This window comes from Hemitrygon akajei, chromosome 1 (assembly GCF_048418815.1).
Source record: "Hemitrygon akajei chromosome 1, sHemAka1.3, whole genome shotgun sequence".
Taxonomy (NCBI): domain Eukaryota; kingdom Metazoa; phylum Chordata; class Chondrichthyes; order Myliobatiformes; family Dasyatidae; genus Hemitrygon; species Hemitrygon akajei.
The window spans coordinates 63695806-63719473 of record NC_133124.1 but is presented as its reverse complement, the minus strand read 5'-3'; the positions used below and the strand labels follow the sequence as shown (position 1 = coordinate 63719473).

Below are 23668 nucleotides of genomic sequence, written 5' to 3'. Positions count from 1 at the left end.
AAATACTCTTTGGTCCCATATAGTACATTATGTCTACATTAATTAATGCTTAATTAACTTTGAAGACTCAAAGCTTGCTTTATAGAACCTCAGGCAAACAAAACAACATGATAGCAACAAAATGCTAAAATATTTATGACATAATAAAATCTGAGTGCTCATCAGTAAAGAAAATGTTCCAGATATGAGGCCGCATCGTAATCCAATTACAGTTACTGGTATGGTAAAAAGAGCTAAACTCTTGTCTGGCTCTTCTCCTTGTACATGGCACAGAAGCTATTGTTCCATCTGATCTATGCCGACCTTAAATCAGAATCATATTTATTATCATATTCAGAATCAGCTTCAGATTTACTTATCACATGTACATCAAAATATTCAGTGAAATGTGCTGTTCGTTGTAACAACCAACACACACAAGGGGCAGCCTGAAGGTGTTGCCACTCATTCTGGCACCAACATTCCATGCCCTTGAAGTTCAACAGAACAACAATACAACATAACACAACACAATAGAACAAACAGGACAACAGTAAAACGAGCCCCTTTCCCACCCTAGCCCTCTCACGCAAACAGGTTTTCAAATCCAGTACAGACCACCTCCAGTCCTTGGCCCCTGACTGTCAAATTCATAGACATTGGGCCTGGACACACCCTCTACCTCTGGACCTGTTAAGCTCTGGACTTCAACCTGCAACCTTGCTCTCCAGATTTTGTTGATCTCTGGGTATCGACCCCAGTATTCTCCAATCACTTATTTAACCTTCAGGCCTCAACCCCAGGACTTGTCAGTCATGGGTTTGACCCATGATATCACCAGCAATATCATGAAAATTGTTGTTTTGTGGTAGCAGAACAGTGCAATGCAAGTTTAAGTTCAAGTTCCAGTTTATTGCCATCTGACTGTACATATATACCAACAAGCGAAACACATTCCTCCAGACCACAGAGCACATACACACACAACATAAACCAAAATATTACACTGTAAATATGTTAATAAAATATAATTCAAAATGCATGCAGTTAAGCGCAGAACCAGTAAACAGCTCACTGTCCTAGTGACGAGACCTCGGAGGTGGCAGGGTATTCAATAGTCTTTCAGCCTGAGAACAGAAGCTTTTGCAGAGTCTGGCAGTTGTAGTCATGTTGCTTCTGTACCTCCTTCGTGGCATTAGTGGGTCAAAAAGATTGTGGGATGGGTGGTAGGGCTCTTCAACAACGCTTTGGGCACTTCGTCTGCAACGCTCCCAGTAAGTATCACAAGTATGGGGGAGGGAGACCTCCGCAGTTCTTACTGTCCTCTTTAGGATCTTGCAGTCCAATGCCTTACAACTTCTGTACCATACAATGATGCAGCCAGACAGGACACTCGATGGTGCTCCTGCTGACTTCCGCCAGTGTTTTGTGCGAGGATTTCATGCATCTTTGGATTTCTGGCATCTGCAGGTTTTTTTTGTGTTTCAGAGGGCATGTCCTGATGAGAGTCTCGGCCTGAAACGTCGACTGTTCCACAGATGCTGCCTGTCCTGATGAGTTCCTCCAGCATTTTGTATGAGGATTTCCTGCATCTTAGCATCTGTAGATTTTTTGGTGTTTCAGAGGGCATGTCCTGCAAGTGAGAGTCCTTCAGGATAGTTTGAGGCCTTCTTAAGGCATTGTCTTTTGGCAATAGCCTCAATGGTGGGGAGACTGGTGCCCATAATGGAGCTAGCCGAGTTTACAACCCTCTGCAGCTATTTTCTGATCCTGTGCAATAGATCCTCCTATCAGATGATGCAGCCAGTCAGAATGCTATCCACTGTACAGCTGTAGATCTGGTGTTGTACCTTAGGAGAACAATTCAATTTGTTCCACTTCTCTCATCACCTTCCTATTTCTCTGTAAATTATTCTTTCCAATACATGCCCATCAAATCTTCTTTATAATCTTCTAGCCATTAAAATATACGAAGAGTTTCTGAGACTGACTACAATGAGCCACATGGAAACTATAATATGGAAATATAAAAGATTTCCATTCATGTGGCAGATCTTCCAGAGAGAAACTTTCACTATGTTTTAGAATTCTTAAACACAAAGACAATGATAAACTACTGTTTCAATAGCTATAATTACCTACTTAAACATTTTGATGCTGACAAATAACTTTGCAGAGTTACATATTTTCAATGGCAGCACATCCCAAATAGCAGAACCCTTTGAATATTCAAAACTAGAAGCTGGTCCAAAAGCCTCTCAGCACAAACTCCAGACACTCCAGACACTCAACTCTTTTGTTAGTGTTGAGGAATAGCTCCCCGAATATTCAACTAGCCTGAATATTAAGTGATAAAACAGATCTGTCTTGAGCTGTGCATTATATGGCATGGATGTGCCTATAACAAAGTGTCAACAGAGGAGATGGCCATTTAATGCCTTCCTTAATGTAATCCTAAGTCTTCTGCATAGTTTCAAAGTCCTATATCCATCAATAAGTTTCAATGATGCCAAAGCATCAGTTAAAGTTATGTTGTGAACAGGTTTTATTTCCAGACAACTGGTTCTTATTTCAATTAATAACCACTATCTATGATTTTGTAACTCCACAAATAATCCCGAGCTAGGGATACTTTACAGAAGCCAGTACTTGGGATGAGGGAAAAACCAGACTACCCAAAAGAAAGCTGCACAGCCAAAGAGAAATCATGCAGACTTCAAGGTCAGAAGTGAACCCAGATCTCTGAAGCCATGAGACTGAAGCACGACTGCTGCTACACCACATTTCCCTGTTTCTCCAACAGACTGCCAAATTATTTGTGGAGAAGAGAAAACGTTGCTAAAGATATAGTTTCATTACACATTTTCTGATAAAGATTCTCCTTCTGCCCATTACATTCCAGCTTTTTAGCAGCAAAAAGGCAATTTACCTTATGTTAATTCAACTTTTTTCCAGCCTAAGGATGCTGAAGTATCTTGAGACAAAATTGTGCAGATTTAATTAGCCAAAAATGATGAGCTTGTTCTCCTTGCAATTGTTAACAAAAATTCAGAAAGTACCACAATGGAGGAAGTGAATCTGTGCCTTTGAAGTTTCAAACAAATGAATGAGACTAATTTGAATTTATTCTTCAAATATCAAATTGGAAAAACTCTTAATATCGGAACATTTACTCAACAGGTAGTAAGTATTGGGTCTTCAAGGAAGCTACACTGGAATTAGGTTATCCTCAGAATTTGGTGGAACTAGGAAGTGGAGTACCTTCTCAAGGCATTGACACAGCAGTGTGGTGGGAAGATGTTGGCAAAACTTACTTCTTCAAAGGAGACAGGTGAGTGTTGTTAATGTGAATTTGAGTTTTGTTCTGGATGGCTTCTGGTGTATGTTACAAGTGAGTGAAGATGAAATTCTTGTTTACTGGAGAACTTTTTCATACAGAAAGATCATGCAAATAGGATTATCATGTTTATACAATGGTCCACAAGCAACAGATCATTCTTTAGTTTTATTTACCTTATCACTGAATGCACATGCTGAGCTTTGCGTGAAGCTTAATCCTCTTGAAATTTTGTGGAGCAATTGTCAGCAGATGCTTTAAATAATTTGTATACTTTTTTCAAGATGTTTTCTCCTAAGGTGTTAAAGTGAGGTGAAGTAAGGGCTTCCATTGGTCAGAGTTGACCATGGATATTGCGACCTAGCTGTCTAGGTACACAAGCCTGGGCAGTACACTATGGAAAGCAAGTTGTTGCCCATGTAGCAAATTCCCCCTCTCCACACATCTGATGAACCAAAAGGAACAGCAGAGTTCGATACAGTTTGGTACCGACAATGTCACACGAGTTGCCAGTCAGCATTGAACTCATTAATTCTATTGTGTTTCTTGGATTTACTCAGTATGCTTGCACAAAAATGAATCTCAGGCTTGAGTATGGTAAATCTTTGATAATAAATTTACTTTGAACTTTGAACTATTGAACAGTTCTTCGATCCCTCAATCTATCGCATATGTAGGACTGTTTTAGGGACTCCAGCTCCGGATTTTTCCCTTGGGATTACCTTCAGAAGCCTTCCCAATGAGTGGGTATAGCCACAAGGTAGCAGAGGTTTGAGACCAGAGTTTGCTTTCTCCTAGATGAGCTGCCAACCACAGCTGACGAGCCCCACCTGCCCGAAGTGACTGGTTTTAAGGTACCAGTAACACACATTTGCCCCTTCTTCTGTCGGAAGAAATGGTTCTGTCTTTGGTAAAAACACAAAATGCTGGCAGAACTCAGCAGGCCAGACAGTATCTATGGGAGGAGTTAGTGACGACGTTTCGGGCCGAAACCCTTCATCGGGAGTCATAGGTACATGTCTTAGGTACATCTCTTTAGGTGTTAAAAGTAGACAAATTTTAGAGGTACTACATAGATGTAATTAGTTTATTGGTCCTGGCTTTACAAAGTAAAAAAAATAGTTCATTCAACACAACTCTTGTTTATGTTGGAAATAGAGACCCAACTTAACATCACACTAATTAATCATTGTATAGCAATCTTTCTTCTAATTTGTCTCTAACACTTAATAGTAAAAAAAATCTTCATATTACAATTAACAAACTTCCACCTATAGCCACATCAAGTGCTTCTTGGGGGGGTTTAAACTAAATTTGCAGGGGGCAGGGATCCAGAATGCGAGAGAGGATAGCGAGATGAAGAATAAAGGACAGGTGGGGACTACACGGTTCCGGAATATTAAGTGTGTAGTAGAGAAAGGTGAGGTGGAACAAGTGATAAGGAGGACTCATGTACAGAGGGATGGTCTGACGGAACATGGAGTTAAATGTGCAGAAAGAATAAGTAAATTTAGGAAGGACAACAAAACTCTAGGGGCGTATAGCCCGATGGGAGTTCGGGGAGCTGGGTTAAGCACAATAGGCAGAGATTCAAACAGAGAGAGGAGAAATGGGCTAAAAATTCTATATCTGAATGCACGAAGTGTCAGAAATAAGGCAGATGAGCTTGAAGCTCAGGTGCGAATGGGTAACTATGATGTTGTTGGGATAACGGAGACATGGCTGCAGGGAGATCAGACCTGGGAAATGAATGTACAAGGGTATACGTGCTATCGTAGGGACAGAAATGTGGGCAGAGGGGGTGGGGTGGCCCTGTTGGTGAGGAATGAGATTCAGTCCTTTGCAAGGGGGGACATAGGATTAGGAGAAGTGGAGTCTGTGTGGATAGAATTGAGGAACAGTAAGGGCAAAAGGACCCTAATGGGTGTTGTCTATAGGCTACCAAACAGTAGCATGGATATTGGGTGCAAGTTGAATAGGGAGTTAACATTGACATGTGGCAAAGGTAATGTCGCAGTAGTTATGGGGGATTTCAACATGCAGGTGAACTGGGAGAATCAGGTTGGTGCTGGACCCCAGGATAGGGAGTTTGTAGAGTGCCTACGGGATGCATTCTTGGAACAGCTTGTACGAGAACCGACCAGGGACAAGGCTATTCTGGATTTAGTGATATGTAATGAACAGGATTTGATAAGCGATCTTGAAGTAAAGGAGCCATTAGGAGGTAGTGATCATAATATGATAAGTTTTTATCTGCAATTTGAGAAGGATAAGGGCAGCTTGGAGGTGTCAGAGTTGCAGTTGAACAAAGGAGACTATGGAGCCATGAGGGAGGAGCTGGCCAAAGTTAACTGGACAGATATCCTAGCAGAAAAGACAGTGGAATAGCAATGGCAGGTATTCTTGGGAATAATGCACAAGGTGCAAAATCAGTTCATCCCCTGGAGAAGGAAGGATTCAAAGGGTGGAAAGGGGCCACAGTGGTTGACAAAGGAAGTCAGAGATTGCATAGCATTAAAAAAAAAAGGAAGTATGACAGAGCTAAGGTGAGTGGGAGACAGGTGATTGGGAAATTTTTAAGGAACAACAGAACTTGACTAAAAAGGCAATACGGGGAGAAAAAATGAGGTACGAACGCAAGCTAGCCAGGAATATAAAGGAGGATAGCAAAAGCTTTTTTAGGTATGTGAAGAGAAAGAAGATAGTTAAGAACAATGTTGGGCCCTTGAAAAATGAATTGGGTGAAATTGTTATGGGAAACAGAGAAATGACAGAAGAATTTAATAAGTACTTTAGATCCGTCTTCACTAAGGAAGACACAAGCAATCTCCCAGATGTAGGGATGGGCCAAGGACATAGGGTAACAGAGGAAATGAAACAGATTGACATTAGGAAGGAAACGGTGATGAGTAGACTGATGGGACTGAAGGCTGACAAATCCCCAGGTCCAGATGGTCTGCATCCTAGGGTACTAAAGGAGGTGGCCCTGGAAATTGCAGATGCATTGGTAATCATTTTCCAATGTTCCTTAGATTCAGGGTCAGTTCCTGAGGATTGGAGAATGGCTAATGTTATCCCACTTTTTAAGAAAGGAGAGAGGGAGAAAACAGAGAACTATCGACCTGTCAGCCTAACATCAGTAGTAGGGAAGATGCTAGAGTCCATTATTAAAGATGAAATAGTGGCATATCTAGATAGCAGTGATAGGATTGGGCCAAGCCAGCATGGATTTACCAAGGGTAAATCATGCTTGACTGATCTATTGGAGTTTTTCGAGGATGTAACCAGGAAGTTAGACAAGGGAGATCCAGTGGATGTAGTGTACCTCGATTTTCAGAAGGCATTTGATAAGGTCCCACATAGGAGATTGGTGGGTAAAATCAAAGCTCATGGCATTGGGGGGAAGACATTGACATGGATAGGAAACTGGTTGGCAAATAGAAAGCAAAGGGTAGCGGTGAATGGGTGTTTCTCAGAAATGCAGGTGGTGACTAGTGGGGTGCCACAGGGCTCGGTATTGGGACCACAGCTGTTTACGATTTACGTCAACGATTTAGATGAAGGCTTTGAGAATAACATCAGCAAGTTTGCTGATGATACTAAGCTGGGTGGCAGTGTGACATGTGATGAAGATGTTAGGAGAATTCAGGGTGACTTGGATAGGCTGGGTGAGTGGGCAGACACTTGGCAGATGATGTTTAATGTGAATAAGTGTGAGGTTATCCACCTTGGGAGTAAGAACAGGAAGGCAGATTATTATCTGAATGGTGTAAAATTAGGTAAGGGAGAAATACAAAGAGATCTAGGAGTCCTTGTTCATCAGTCACTGAAGGTGAATGAGCAAGTGCAGCAGGCAGTGAAGAAGGCTAATGGAATGATGGCCTTTATTACAAAGGGAATTGAGTACAAGAGCAAGGAAATCCTCTTGCATTTGTACAGAGCCCTGGTGAGACCACACCTGGAGTATTGTGTACAGTTTTGGTCTCCAGGGTTAAGGAAGGACATCCTGGCTGTAGAGGAAGTGCAGAGTAGATTCACAAGGTTAATTCCTGGGGTGTCAGGACTGTCTTACGCAGAGAGGTTAGAGAGACTGGGCTCGTACATGCTGGAATTAAGGAGATTGAGAGGGGATCTGATTGCAACGTATAAGATTATTAAGGGATTGGACAAGATAGAGGTAGGAAATATGTTCCAGATGGTGGGAGAGTCCAGTACCAGAGGGCATGGTTTGAGAATAAGGGGTAGGTCATTTAGGACAGAGTTAAGGAAAAACGTCTTCTCCCAGAGAGTTGTGGGGGTCTGGAATACACTGCCTTGGAAGGCAGTGGAGGCCAATTCTCTGGATGCTTTCAAGAAGGAGCTAGATAGTTATCTTATGGATAGGGGAATCAAGGGATATGGGGACAAGGCAGGAACCGGGTATTGATAGTAGATGATCAGCCATAGTCTCAAAATGGTGGTGCAGGCTCGAAGGGCCGAATGGTCTACTTCTGCATCTATTGTCTATTGTCTATCTTTACCAAAAAGCAAAATTGCTGCAGTTGCTGGAAATATAAAATGAAAACAGAAAATATTGCAAGTACTCAGCAGGTCATGGAGTATTTGTGGAGAGAATTTGGTAAATTGCTTCATTATTTCCATATATACAGATATGTATAGATGTGTGTGTGTGTGTGTGTGTGTGTATGTGTGTGTATATATATATATATATATATATGTATGTATGTATACACAGAAACTTGTCTTGCATATTATTCATAAAGATCAATTCAACAAGTAAAACAATAAGAGTGTAAAAGAAAGTACATTACAGATAGACAATAACGTGTGAGTCATAATGCAATAGATTGAGGGATTAAGAAACTGTTCAATAGTTCATAGTAAATTTATTATCAAAGATTCACCATATTCAAGCCTGAGATTCATTTTCTTGTGAGCATACTGAGTAATTCCAAGAAACACAATAGAATTAATAAGTTCAATGCTGACTGGCAACTCCTGCGACACTATCGGTACCAAACTGTATCTCCTCCAGTTCAAGAGCCTGATGATTGAGGGTGGTAACTGTTCCTGAACCAGGTGGTGTTGGTCCTGATGTTCCTGTACCATCAGCAGCAGTGAGAAAAGAGCATGGCCTGGATGCTGCTTTCCTGTGACAGCATTCAATGTAAATGAGCTCAGTGGTGGGGAAGGCTTCTTCTGTGAAGGACTGGGCAAAATCCATTACTTTTTGTAGGCCTTTGCATTCAAGGGCATTGGTGTTTCCATACCAGGTCAATCAATATACTCTCCACGGTACATCTATTAAAGTTTATCAGAGTTTTAGATGTCATGCTGAATTTTCACAAATTCTTAGGAATTTTCTGAAATTCTTAGAAATAGCTGCTGTGCTTTCTTCATAATTGCACTAACATGCTAGGCCCAGGCCAGATCCTCTGAAATGATAACACTGAGGAGTTTAAAGTTGCTGACCCTCTCCAACTCTGATCCCCTGATGAGGACTAGCACATGGACCTCTGGTTTAATCCTTCTGGTCAATAATCAGCTTCTTGGTCCTTCTGACATGTAGTGAGAGGTCATTGTGGTGGACCACTTATCCAGATTTCAATCTCCCTCCTAACTGCTGATTTGTCCCCAGCTTTGATTCAGCCAATGACAGTGGTATCGCGTGCAAACATAAATATTGCATTGGAGCTGTACTTAGCCTCACAGTCATGAAGTATAAAGCGAGGAGAGCAGAGGGCAATGCACACAGCGTTGTGGTGCACCTGTGCTGATGGAGATTGTGGAGATGATGTTCTTGCGAATTTGAACTGAGTGAGGTTAACAAGAGAGGAACTTGAGGATGCACTTTCACAAAGAGGTGCTGAGACCAAGGCTTTAAAGCTTATTGATTGGTTTTGAAGAGATAATAATAATGCATGCCGAGCTGTTGTTGATAATGAATGTCCTGATGTTTTTGGTTTTGCTGTCCAGATATTTCAGGGTTGAGTGAAGTGCCCATGAAATGGCATCGACTGTGGACTCATAATAATAGTCACATCGTTTCAGTTGTTCTTGAGCCTGGTGGTATGGGTTTTTAAGCTTTTATATCTTCTGGACAATGGGTGGGAGAAGAAGATTGAATGTCTAGGGTGGATGGGGTCTTTGATTATGTTGACTGCTTTATCGAGGTAACAAACAGAGTTAACAGAGAGGAGGCTGTTTTGAACTCTCTCCGGTTTTCTGTGGTACCATCAGAGCAGTTGCAACACTAAGCTGTGATGCATCCAGATAGGGTGCTTTCTATGGAGCATCAGTAAAAATTGCCGAGCGCTGAAGAGAACATGCTAACTTTTATCCTCTCTTGAGAAAGCAGAGGCACTAGTGAGTTTTCTTGGCCACAGCATCAACGTGGTTAGACTAGGATGGTGCTTTAATGTAACCGGGAGTATACTGTATGTACCACCCTCTTCCTGAAGTCGACTCATTCTTACTTGAGATACCGTTAACACCGGTGTTGTCATCTGCAAACTTGTAGATGGAATTAGAGCAGAATCTGGCAACAGAAGCATGAGTGAACATGGAGTAGAGGAGGGAGCTGAGGATGCAACCTCATGGGGTACCAGTGTTGAGGATAATCATGGTGGAGGCCTTGCTGCATATCCTTACTGATTGCTAAACATAAAGTACCCTGCAGATGCTGTGGTCAAATCAAGATGTACAAACAAGCTGGATGAACTCAGCAGGTCGGGCAGCATCCATTGAAAGGAGCAATCAACGTTTCGGGCCGAGACCCTTCATCAGGACTGAAGAAGGAGGGGGCAGGGGCCCTATAAAGAAGGTGGGGGGAGGGGCCCTATAAAGAAGGTGGGGGGAGGGGCCCTATAAAGAAGGTGGGGGGAGGGTGAAAAACCAATCAGAGGAAAGATTTAAGGACTGGGAGGGGATAGGCAGGAGAGGTGAAGAAGGAATGAAAGGGGAAAGCACTATATGGGTAGTAGAAGAAGGCAGAATCATGAGAGAGGTAATAGGCAGCTAGAAGAGGAGGCAGAGTGAAAGTGGAATGGTGGAAGGGAGAGGGAGCGAATTACCAGAAGTTGGAGAATTCGATGTTCATACCAAGGGGCTGGAGACTACCCAGACGGTATATGAGGTGTTGCTCCTCCAACCTGAGTTTGGCCTCATCGTGGCGGTAAAGGAGGCCATGTATGGACATATCCAAGTGGGAATGTGAAGCAGAGTTGAAGTGGGTGGCAACTGGGAGATCTTGTCTGTTGTGGCGGACAGAGCGTAGGTGCTCGACGAAGTGGTCCCCCCAATCTGCGTTGGGTCTCGCCAGTGTAGAGGAGGCCGCACCGGGAGCACTGGATGCAATAGATTACCCCAACAGACTCACAGGTGAAGTGTTGCCTCACCTGGAAGGACTGTCTGGGGCCCGGAATGGTGGTAAGGAGGGAGGTGTGGGACAAGTGTAGCACTTACACTTGCAGGGATAAGTGCCAGGTGGGAGATCTGTGGGGAGGGACGTGTGGACCAGGCAGTCACGGAGGGAACGACCCCTGTGAAAAGCAGAGAGGGGTAGAGAGGGAAAGATGTCCTTAGCAGTGGGGTCCTGTTGAAGGTGGCGGATGTTGCGGAGGATAATATGCTGGATCCGGAGGCTGGTGGGGTGATAGGTGAGGACAAGGGGGACACGGTCCCTGATGTGGTGACGGGAGGATGGGGTGAGGGCCGAAGTGCGGGAAATGGAGGAGATGCGGGTGAGGGCATCATTGATGACGGCAGAAGGGCAACCACGATTCTTAAAGAAAGAGGACATTTGGGATGTCCTGGAACGGAAAGCCTCATCCTTGGAGCAGATGCAGTAGAGACGGAGGAACTGGGAATAGGGAATAACATTTTTACATTTGGCAGGGTGTTCATCAGGAAATCAAGGATCCAGTTACAAAGGGAAATGTCAAGTGCCGGGTCTAGTTTAGAAATGAGTTTACTTGGAATTATACTATTGAGGACTGAGGCTGTAGTCAATAAAAAAAGGTAAAGGTTGGTGTCTTTACTGCCCAGATACTCCATATATGAGTGAAGATGAGGGAGGTGGTATATGCCATTGATCTGTTTCAGAGGTAGGCAAATTACAATGGCTTAGGGTTGTCTGGAAAGATGGAGTCAATGTGGTGCCTCTCGAAGCACTTTATGTTAGAGCCAAATGGAGCAATGGAATTAATGTTTTGGATCAATTATCTTCCATCAGAATTCTGAAAAATTAGAGATCCAAGATGTTTCTAACTGAGGAGAAGAGAAGTGAGGAAAAAGGAGAAATTAACAAGAATATGTGTAACAGGGCAAAAACCTAGGAGTAAATAACATCAATTGTGTTGGTGCTGACTGAGAGTTAAAGGAAATGTTGAAGGCTTTTTAAATTATAGTTGATTTGGTTGGATGAGGTATACTGTAAATAGAAAGGGGTGAACAAAGAGAGGAAAGATGCAGCTGTGAAGTACAAACACTAGAGTTTGTTGTAAATCTGAACTAAAAACAGAAAATACCCAGAAGGTCGGTCAGCATTTATGCAGAAAGAAAAACTACAGGCTTCATAGCCGGTATTGTAATAACATGCTGGTAATTGTGCTTCACCTAACTCTACTATTGATCTAAAATTGCCCAAATTTATCAAGGTCGAAGAGCACATTATGAATAGTCAATCTGATGATAACAAAAAGTAACCTTTATTAGCTAGCATATTCACATAGTCTTTCAAATAGATATATTTGGATCTGGAACATTGTTGCTGTTGTTTTGAAGTCAAGTTAGTCAGTACAATAATCTCCTGTGGACATTCCTGCCCTCTTTAATCTGCACGATAGTTTAAACTAACAGGTATCTGTGACTGGACTTGGGGTGTTGCTAAGAGGTTATGAGTCGCTATGGACATACTGGAGCTTCACCTCAAATCCTCTCTTTCACCTTTATTTAATATTTGGCTCATGATTGACCAGAAAACAAAATAATGAACAATGGAACTACAGCAAATCTCACACAGAGTTGATGTGTTTTTTCCAGAACATTCCATTTTTATCAAAAAAGAATAAGAATGGTTTCTAAAAAAAAAATGAAACATAGACAATGAAAAATTGGAGGGAAGTGGCACCAATGGTTAGGAATTTTGCACTGCTAGGGATAAGGATATCCAATCACAAACTGAAGGTTTAAAGTTAAGAAGCAGTGGAGGTACTGTTACACTACCAAGATTGTTCCTCATGCCACATACTAGTAAGAGAAGTAATTGAAGAGCAAGTGTGCAAGGAAATTGCAGATAAATGCAAATCCATAAAGTAATAGTAATGGACTTCAGCTATAAATACATATCATAGGAACCTGATGAGTTTCTAAAATGTATTCAGAACATTTTTTGATCAAAATATTTCTAGCTAAATTAAAAAGATATATTGTTGGACTTTATTGTGGGAAATGAGCCAAACCAAGCAGAGTAAGTATCAATTTGGGTGGGGGTGGGGGTAATCTAAGAAACAATAATTATTATACACAAAGTTTAGAAGAGCATATTGACTAATCCATGGTTAAAAAAATTTGTGACTGGGAGAAGGGCTATTTTCGATACTGTGATAACAAACCTGGCACAGGTAAATTAGAATCAAAGCTCGGCAGGCGAAAAGGGCAAATGAACAACGGGAGAACTTTAAGGTGGAATTGTTTAAGCAGCTATCAGAATGCATGTTCAGAAGGGGAAGATAGATAAATTAAAGCGCACGCACATACCTTGATTGACCAGAAAGGCAGAGGGCAAAAGAGAAGACAAGAAAGAATTTGTGACAGAACCGAACACAGATAGAAAGTAAAAATGGATACAATCAGCAGAGAGAGAACATGTGAGAAGACTGGCCATCATCATAAAAGAGAATCCAAAAATTTGCATGTAATCAGAAAAGGTGTTTTTAAGAAAAACAATGTTGCTGCAATCACTACAAAGTAAGAAATAGATGAGATTCTGGGTGGGATAAACATTAAGTAAAATGTAGATACTAGAAAGGTCAGCTGCACTTTAAATAAAAGTTCAGACAATATGCATCACAGATTGATGAGGAAGGGAGGGAGCAGAGCTCTTGGTCATAATCTTCCAACCATCTGTTGTGTGGTGCCCAGTGTCCAGAAAATTGCAAATACTCCATTCTCATTCAAAAATGACTCAGAGATAAATTCAGTAACTACAGACCAGTCATTGTAACCTCAGTGGTGGAGAAAAGTTTAAAAACAATAATGAGGAACAAAATCAGTAATCACTTGGACAAGTGTGGATTGATTAGTGAAATAATAAATTAATGAAATAACAAAGAGAGCTGATGAGGGAAATGCAGTAATCTCTAATAATGCAGCTGATAATAAATGTGTTATCAAAACTGAATGCCTCTGACGTTAGGAATTTGGAATGTGTTTGGGTTTTTTTTGCACACTACCTCAGGATGCCGATTCCCTTTGACAGGAGAAAGGAGTGTCTCAGGTGTGATGGTCAGTTGATGAATGGTAATTGGGATGAGGCTTGTAAGTGTTGCACTTGCTAGCTCCTCATGGGTGGCCTCAGTCGAAAGGGGCTTTTATGATTCAGCCTTTTCTATCAGCTCCTCTCCTATTTCCTCCTCTCCCTTGTAATATTCCTCCTATCTTACTGCCCAACAGATGAAAGCAAGGACCGTTTCTGAATACTGTCAGCATGTACTTTGTGCACTTGATCTAATCTGATCACTCAAGCATACCTTCGGTAAAATAATCCAGGCAATGGAATCTTTGGTTCCTCATGCTAATGACAACAGGGTTTTCACTATATGTAAGCTGCTTACAAGTGTGGATATTATAAACTGCTCTTGTGAATTCCGTCATCAATGGATAGACTTTTTAACTCTGTCACCACTTTTTGAATTATCTTGATATCTGAAATACAGCAAGCAAAGTAGTGCGCTGCAAATTGGTCTCGCCTGGTTATTGTGCATTGATCTGGGTGATAAGACCATAACACCATAAGATATAGAAGCAGAATTAGGACTAATTCATTTCTCAAGCACATTCTGTTTCATTCTCCCTGTAGCCCTTAACTCTGTTCTGTGCAATGTCTGTGGTTACATGGAAGTTATACATTGAGGAAATGGGACACAGTTGGTTTTGGGATATGGCCCACAGTGCTCACAAAGCACTGTACGTGTAATCAGTGCCATCCTGCACATACTGCAATACCAGCAAACGGCATATTCATTCTGTTTGCTGGTCTCTTTGAGTAGAAAGGAGATACACTCAGCTCCCTTTGAATTGGGAGTCCCCAGGAGAGGAACTTTGTCTTAAAACTGACGTACTCTCTTCTCACTGCTGCCATCAGGAAGAAGGTACAGGAGCTTTCAGCCCCACACCACCAGGTTCAGGAACAGTTATTACCCCTCAACCATCAGGCTCTTGAACCTGAGGGGTTAACTTCACTTATCCCATCATTGGTATGTTCCCACTGAACTGGACTCACTTTCACGGACTCACTCAGCACATTGATTACCATCTAAGTACGTACACAGTATTCAATCTTGAGATTTGTCTTCTTGCAGGCAGCCACAAAAGAAGAAAACACAATAGAACCCACTTAAAGAAAAAAACCCACACAGCAAGACCACCAAACACCCAATGTATGAAAAAGAACAAATAATGCAAACAATAATGTAAACAAATAACATTAACCTTAGAGTCCCCAAAAGTATGTCCTCAACACTGTGCCGATGATTGCAGCCAGAGGTGTAGAGTTAGTTCAGTACTGAAGCACCTTGATCAAATTGTGCAAATACAGGTCCACAATCCCTTAGCCAAAATTCTGAAATCCAAGAAGCTCCAAAAACCGAAGTTTTTTTTTACCAACAGCTGACGTCACTCAGGTGTGACATGGCAGCACTAGCTGAGGTTGTCAGACGTCAGTTGTGGCTCAGCGCTCGTACTGGTTACACGTGCATTTGTTGTTCGCTGGTACTTTGTGTTCACTGTTGAATTTGTGTTTAATTTCTTTGTGAAAATGTCATAAAGAGCTGCAGATACCCATATGGATAACAATGAGAAAAAGAGAAAGAAGCATCTATCATTATCAATAATGCAGAAAGTGGAGTTATTGCAGAAGCTTGATTGTGGTGTGTCTGAAGAATATGTCTTACTGAAGAATATGGTGCCGGAACTACCACTGTATATGATTTAAAGAAACAGAAAGACAGCTTACTGAGGTTTTATAGTGACAGTGATGCTCTACATTTATTCCAATAAGTCATTTACCATGTGTTTGATTTGGTTCGTTTGAAGCTGTATATTTTTATGTTTTATTGAATGTTTTTGTTGGAAATAATTTTTTTCTTGTCATTATTCCCTGAACAATGCAGTATAACAACTGTTTACATAGCATTTACATTATATTAGGTATTATAAGTAATCTAGAGATGATTTAAAGTATATGGGAGGATGTACTTAGGACCGGTGCTCTGCAAGGTCCTAAAGTCCACCCACACTGAGACAGGTTAAATAAGGGACTTGAGCATACATATTTTTTGGTGTCTGTGGGGGTCCCGGATCCAACAAGGAGGGATTCTGAAATGCAACTGGCCCCAAGGATTTTGGATAAGGGATTGTGGACCTGTAGTAAAAAGATTCTCTTCTCTCATCCATGCTGAATCCCACAGGAGACTGCAGAAGTACCAGTTTATTTAGTCAGGTCAAAAATACATCCTTAAAAGGAAAATAATAGTTTGCAATTGATTGCAGTTCAGAGGTATATTTAGAAGAAGAATATCTAGTAGTTTTGTAAGCTGCCTACAAGATGTCATCATTGATGGCTGGCGCCATCTTGCCAGAAGATGACTTTCATCTCATTTTCTCCATAATTATTGCTTATTTATTATTATTATTTCTTTTTTCTCTTTAGTTTTGTATTTGCACAGTCGTGTTTTTTTAAACATTTGTTGTTGTCCGCCCTGTTGGATGTTGTCTTTCATTGATTCTATTGTATTTACTGTGATTCCCTGTAAGAAAAGGTAATCTCAGGGTTGTATATGGTGACATATATGCACTTTGATGATAAATTTACTTTGAACTTTGAATTGACAGATAACAGATGAACCAGGACACAAGGAATGTCTCCCTTCCTCTTAACAAATCTGCCAAGGGATAATCTACATCCAGCCACAACAAATAGAGAGCTAATGTATCAGCTCAATGGATGCAGATGTCCCTTAGTTTTAGACCATAAGACGTAGGAGCAGAATTAGGACATTTGACCCACCAAGTCTGCTCCACCATTCAATCATAGCTGATCCTTTTGTCCCCTCCTCAGCCCCACTTCCCAGCCTTCTCCTCCCTTGGAGTGTCAGATACCCTGTGCCAATAGGCTGGTCCTGGACTTATTTCCACTTGGCATAATTAACTTTATTATTTAATTATTTATGGTTTTATATTGCTATATTTCTACACTATTCTTGGTTGGTGCAGCTGTAACGAAACCCAATTTCCCTCGGGATCAATAAAGTATGTCTGTCTGTCTGTCTCCGGAACCTTTGATGCCATGTCCAACCAAGAATCTATTAAGCCCTGCCTTAAATACACCCAAAGACCTGGCCTCCATAGTTGCCTGTGGTATAAATACCGCAAAGGATCTTTTTATTCCCGTTTGCTGCCTCCTTCCAATCAGCCAATGGTCTAACCATCTTAGTAACTTTCCCTGTAATGCCATGGGCCTTTAACTTGGCAGCCTCATGTGTGGCACCTTGTCAAAGGCCTTCTGAAAGTCCAAATATACAACTTCCACTGCATCCCTTTTTATCTATCCTACTTGTAATCTCCTCAAAGAATTCCAACAGGTTTGTCAGGCAAGATTTTTCCTTAAGGAAACGATGCTGACTTTGTCCTTGTCCTGTCACCAAGTACTCCATAACCTCATCCTTAACAGTTGACTCCAACATCTTTCCAACTGCTGACATTTTCAGTCTACATACTTGGATGAAAGTATCTGGAATGAGATGACAACACAACCATCTGAATCAATAATGCCATTAACAGTCAATCTCAAATCAGCTAAGTGAATTTTTCTCTACAGTGATCCTGACCCCTGATCCTGAAAAGAAATTGAGGTGCTGGAAATCCTAAATAAAAGAGAAAATTTTAGAAATATTAATTAAGTCGAGCAGCATCTGTGGAGGGAGAAAAACATTGCTAGCTTGTCAGGTCAGTGACCTTCATCAGAGTTAGGAGATGCTGGCAATCCAAAGATATTGTAAGTTAAAAGGAACTAATAGAATGGAGAGACAACCCACCCCAGGTTCCAGACAATGGAATCAATTTAGGTTGTTCTTCCTCACATCCCAAGGCAACGGGCATGGGAAAGAATCTGAAGGGTATAAATGAATTTACAGAAATTACCTATTTCTCTACTATAATGATTGCATGATTATTCATTGTAATATTATTCATCCTACAATCAGATGGTGCAGAACTGCACATAAAAATCAAGAAGTTTGATCAAAGCATTTGAAGTAATTTTGGTTTCTGTTAGTCTAAATTTATTAACTATAAAAGGCTTGTTCTGGTAAATTCAACATAAGTCTTTGACACTCATTGCAAAATTAATTTGCTACTGGAAACAAATCTGTTGAAATCATTCTCATTTGCAAGTTAATGGACAAAATCAATGCAAATAGGAAACTCCCTGCATCCTTTTCCATTTCTGTTTAGTTCATGTTTTTAAGCTTAACTGACGAATGAAAACATATGACCGTAAGAGCTAGGAGCAGTATTTGGCTATTCAGCCCATCAAATCTGCTCTACTTTTTCATCATGCCTGATCCATTCTCCCTCTCAACCCCATTCTTCTGCCTTCTTCCTGTACCCTTTCACACCCTGACTAATCAAGAACCTATCAACCTCCACTTTAAATACAGTCAATGACCTGGCCTCCACAGCCGCCTGTGGCAATGAATTCCACAGATTCACACTCACTGGCTAAAGAAATCCCCTCCTTATCTCAGTTCTAAATGAACATTCTTCTATTCTGAGGTTATGCCCTCTGGTCCTAGACTTTCCCCACTGTAGGAAGCATCCTCCTCACATCAACTCTTTCCAGACCTTTCAACATTTGACAGGTTTCAGTGAAATCCCCTCTCATTTTTCTAAATTCAACCAAGTATTTCAAGCCAAAAGTTTTAATTTATTCCAGATGGAATAACCAGTGATTCAAAATCCATGAGTCCTGAGTTTACAAAAGGATACAAAATGCTTGTGATTTTATACTTCCAGTATCTACTTTTTCTTTCATCAACATGACAATGATTGAAGATAGGGTTACAGAGCTGTTTTACTTTAGAATAGATTTGATGTACTGAACAATCTTCTTTTGTTACAGTGACAATAAATTGTTGCCACATGAGTTACTGGCAGCAGAAAGGCAATCAAAAAATTAAAAATAAGCAACAAAAAGAAAGGAATAGGAGAACAAAGGAAGGAAAATATTCTGATAAACCAAAGAACATAATAAAAAAGCAAAATAATGCCGCAAGAGTTAAGCAAGATAAGAAAGAAACTACAGAAAGTAGAGAAATTTCAATGAGACGTTAAGATTAACTGATGCTTTTTGTCTCATTTTGAAATGTAAAAGAATTGAAGATTAGATAAGCATATTTTAAAAGCATTTGTAATAAAGTAACAGGTTAATAGATTGAAGTGAGGTGATAGTCATGCTCTGATTTTCTACGGTTAGACTGAGCTGACTCACAATCCAAATTCATTAGGATTAATAGCCCAGAGGTTGGCTTCCACTGACTTTAAAAGCAGAAGATCTTCTTTGTTGGTGCAAGGAGATTACTATGAAATGGAAAGCTTGTCCATCAAAGATATGTCAGGAAGCATCTATACTTATAGACAGCTCTATACTTATTCTAGAGCTGTGAGCTACCATTAAAGGGCAGAGAAAGAAAATGTGGACTGTATGAGGTTTTTTTTAATAATTTCATGCCTCTGGCAGGTTATGAATATCAGAAATACAGCAGCATGCTTGGAGTGATTCACTAACCAATATCAGAAAATTGTATACAGCACATGTCCAATTATCCCACGAGCACTGCTGGCCACGGAGAGTTCCAACTTGGAGTAGAGTACTAATAAACTATATCCTCTATTTGCAATGGTACAGGTAAAATATGTACCTAGTATATGTGTTTGAATATGCAAAAGAATTGGAGATTCTACTAATGATGATAAAATAAGAAAAGGTGGTCCTATTTGAGGCCTGAAGTCACATCCAACATTGCAGACCAAATCCAAGCTATTCAGATGTAAGATCATCCTGTTTAATGGAATACTGGGAATTTCATTCTTCATATTAATTTTTCAATGCATTCTCCTCAAGGACACATTCTTCCATTTTTCAAATTCTAATCTTTGATAACTAAGTTCTGCCTTAGATTTTCATACTGTTTACATTTGTCTTATTTTCATTTATAGGTACTGGAGATATAATGAAGAAACACATGTGGTAGACAGTGGTTATCCCAAATCTATCTCAATATGGAAAGGAATTCCTGAATCTCCACAAGGGGCCTTTGTAAGCAAAGAAAGTGGTAAGTGCAAATAAAGGCTTGATTAGCTGCTTTGGTTTTTTACCTTGTTCAAGCTTGTGCATTTAATCAAATTTTCAGGTAACCAATGTTTAAAAATACAAATATGGAAATGAAGATGTTGCAGTAGTCTTCAAAACAAAAAACCTTGACTTTAACTTCCACCAATACACTTAATTAAAAAGATTTTTAAAATACATTTTAGTGCAAGGTGGTCAAAATGATCATATTATTGCTAAACTGTAGTGCTTAAAGATTTGCCGATTGGTTTAAGAAATGAATATTTGAAGGGAAGTAGTTGATCTCAAACCTGGTGGTATAAGACTTCAGGCTTCTGTACCTCTTGCCTGATAGTAGCAGCAAAAATATGGCTAGACTTGAATGTTGGAGATATTTGATGATAGATGTTGCCTCCTTGAAGCAGCATCTTCTGTAAATATTACTAATAATGGGGAGGGTTGTGCCAGTGATGTTTGTATCCATGACTTTCATTCATGAGTATTTGAATTGTCATAGCAGGCCATTGTGCAACCAGTCACGGTACTTCAAAAGACAGATAGATGGGGCTCTTGAATTTTAAGGCTCCAAATTTGTGTTCCCTATTTTCTTGTATCAACATGTTAGCAGGGTGACTAGTTCCAGCAGCTTAACCTTTCACATGTACATCTTTCCATAGAATGTAAATAAATGCACACAAACTTATTTAGGCTCTTTTACATGTACACAATGATTTTCTTCATCATGCTATTACACATTCAAGTATCTAAGAAAAAAAATCCATCTCGAAGTATATAATATTCATGTCCTCACGGTACAATTTGTGTCGAATGTATCTATTCTACTCATCAATATGTTCAGACATTTTCTTGATACTTGTCTTTCCAGCTTGTTCTTATTTCTTCATGTTAAGTTTTTAATTTCTTATTCTTTACAATTTGCATTAAAAATTTAGGAACTGTTGAAATGATTCTACAGTCAAGTATTCTGATAGTGGAATGACATACGAATGGAGTATATTTGGGAAAATTTTGGAGCCCATTCAATAGATGCTAAATTCAATGTTTTAGAATTCCCCTTCTAAATCCTTTGCCTCCTTTCAAGTTAATCCCTTTGACTTTAGGTTATACTTCCCAGTCTCTTTTTTTGGCCTGATATCCTTATTCTCAATTTTTCCTCGGACCTTTGTTATATTAAACTAAATGAATTTATTTATATTGGACACAGTTTCTTTGAATCTCCTGATGTGAACTTCCAGTAAACAATGATGTAAACTGGACATTTGATATTGTAGAATACCCCTGATAATTTTTTTTTCCTGAATGGCTTTCATCTTATTGTCTGAATTTCCTAGAAAGATTGTTTTTGTTCACATTTCCAGCTTCTTCAATTCAATGGATTTTGAAATGTGTTAATTCAGTTTTAAATAAATATTAAAAATCATTAAGTTGATTATCTGAAGTTATATTGGGTTAGATGACTTCTCTCACCATAAAGTTACGCAATTCAGTATGAACTTGGTAAAATAATCTATCTTTATGTGGGACAAATCCATCTATATCTGGAAGTCATCCATATATTGCACTCTCAAGTTTCTTTTTAACTTCTCTTTCTGAAGACTGAACCCTTGTCTTCCTGCATAAAGCAATTTTGTTATGACAATATTTTAAGAACATCCACTGTTGCCATGGCTGTGTCTCTCTTGGTACACTAGATTGCTGGTTATCATATCTGGTTGATTTACTATCATTCCAATTGGGGCTTTCACTCATTTTCATAGACTTGTAGTACCTTAGCATTTGTGGCGTGGTATTTGTGTCCATTTCTGAGAAGATAGTTTTCAGTGGTGGATTGGTCATGGTAGAAACAAAGATGGGCAATGATGTGAAAGTGTAGATATGCACTCCTTGAGATGATAATTCTATAGAGTTATGACAACAGGATATGGAAGAGAAGACTGTAAATTAAAGGACAAAAGCATCCACCAAACAGAAAGCTTTGAAAGTTGATGACTTGTCTAATTAGTACAAAATGTGGAAAGTCTGCACTTTAAAGACAGTTTCTCTAATAAGCAGGACTTGCTAGTGTTAATCTGAGATGACAGTCCAGATTGTGTACTCCATTCTCAGGAGTACAAATTAACCTTATGACTAGAAATAAGAGTTTCCCCATTAAAACGGATATTGATGCTTTTCTGTGGTTCACCCGGTATTGCCTACAAAGGAAAATCTTACTGCATTTGTACACTGGTCCAGACATAGAATGTAGAAAGATATACAGTCAGCTGATCAATAACTAAATATTTAAACCAACAATAAATACATAAATTGGTGTCAAAATAATTAATGAGTTGCTTACATACCATATTCACTCATACTTGACCCTAATCTGTCCTAGCATGGACTAATATGATGTATGTTTTTGCAGTTCAGTTCACAAGGACTAGTGTGAGAGCATGCCAGTGGTGTTGTAGATGACTCCCTTTCTCACATATGACAAATCTCATTACAACAATCTGTTTATTCTCTGAACTTTTCACAACCTGGGATAGTAAAACTGATCGCTATTCTCTATTGTGCTATTGTATCCATAGTAACTATCCTAGCTACCATAAATGCTGTCATTAAGTTCACACATAAAAGTATATTGCCTACATAGATGAGGTTATTATACCCTATCAGGCATTTTTGTACTGTATTTACATTAGTAGCTCCAATTCAAGATTCTATCTCCACTCACCCCCTTCTCTAGCACCTCCACATCCACCCAATCCTGACTCCCTCACCTTCTTGTCTCCTTGCTGTTCCTGTCTAGCAACTGTTACAGAAGTGTTAAAAAGTTTGTGAACCCTGCAGAATTTTCTCTGTTTCTGCACAAATATGACCTAAACTATGATCAAGTCTTTGTACGTCCTAAAACTAGATAAACAATTAAATAAACAGCACAAAATACATTATATTTGTTCATCTATTTATTGAGAATAATGACCCAATATTACATGCATTTGTTGGAAAAAGTACATGAACCTTTGCTTTCAGTAACTTACGTGACCCCCTTGAACAGCAATAACATCAACTAGTTTTCCGGTAACTGTTAATCAGTCCTGCACTTTGGTTTGGAGGAATTTTAAACCATTCCTCCATACAAAACTGTTTCAGTTCATCATTATTTCTGGGATACCTTGCACGAACAAGGCCTCTTCAGATCATGCCACAGCATCTCAATTGGGTTAAGATCTGGACTCTGACTTTATTTCAAAACACTTTTTTTCTTTGTAAACAATCCTGTTGATTTACTCTCACCTTTTGGATCATTGTCTTGTTGCAACATCCAACTTCTATTAAGCTTCAGGTGACAGACCGCTACCCTGACATTCTCCTGTAAAATGTTTTGATAGCATTTTGAATTTGTTGTTCCTTCAACAATTATAAGCTGTCCAGGCCCTGATGTAGTAAAGCAGCCTTAAACCATAATGCTCCTTCCACCATGTTATTATGAGGTATTGGTGTTGGTGTGCAGTGCCCTTTTTGTTCCAAACATAGCATCCATTTCTACAAAATGGTTCAACTTTTGTCTCATCTGTCCACAGAATATAGTCCCAGTCCTACCATGAACACTATTCTTGTTCAGTGCTTTTCTTATAATGGACACATGAGCAGAGACTTTAATAAGTTCTAGAAGTTTCTGCAGGTCTTTTGCTCTTACCCTTGGATTCTTTCTCCACTCCTTTCAGCATGCAAATTGT

General features: G+C 39.8%; 1 protein-coding gene and 1 long non-coding RNA gene across 2 annotated transcripts in view; one reads left to right on the top strand and one right to left on the bottom strand.

The window, feature by feature from the left end:
* LOC140727142 (uncharacterized) overlaps positions 1–23668 on the bottom strand; it is a 960223-nt gene that overhangs the window by 568407 nt on the left and 368148 nt on the right. The gene's annotated exons all lie outside the window — the stretch shown is intronic.
* LOC140727124 (matrix metalloproteinase-16-like) overlaps positions 1–23668 on the top strand; it is a 210498-nt gene that overhangs the window by 179828 nt on the left and 7002 nt on the right. The window contains exons 8-9 of the mRNA XM_073044421.1: positions 3160–3310; positions 19814–19929. Of these exons, the coding sequence (XP_072900522.1) occupies positions 3160–3310; positions 19814–19929 (267 nt within the window). The remainder of the gene's footprint in view (positions 1–3159; positions 3311–19813; positions 19930–23668) is intronic.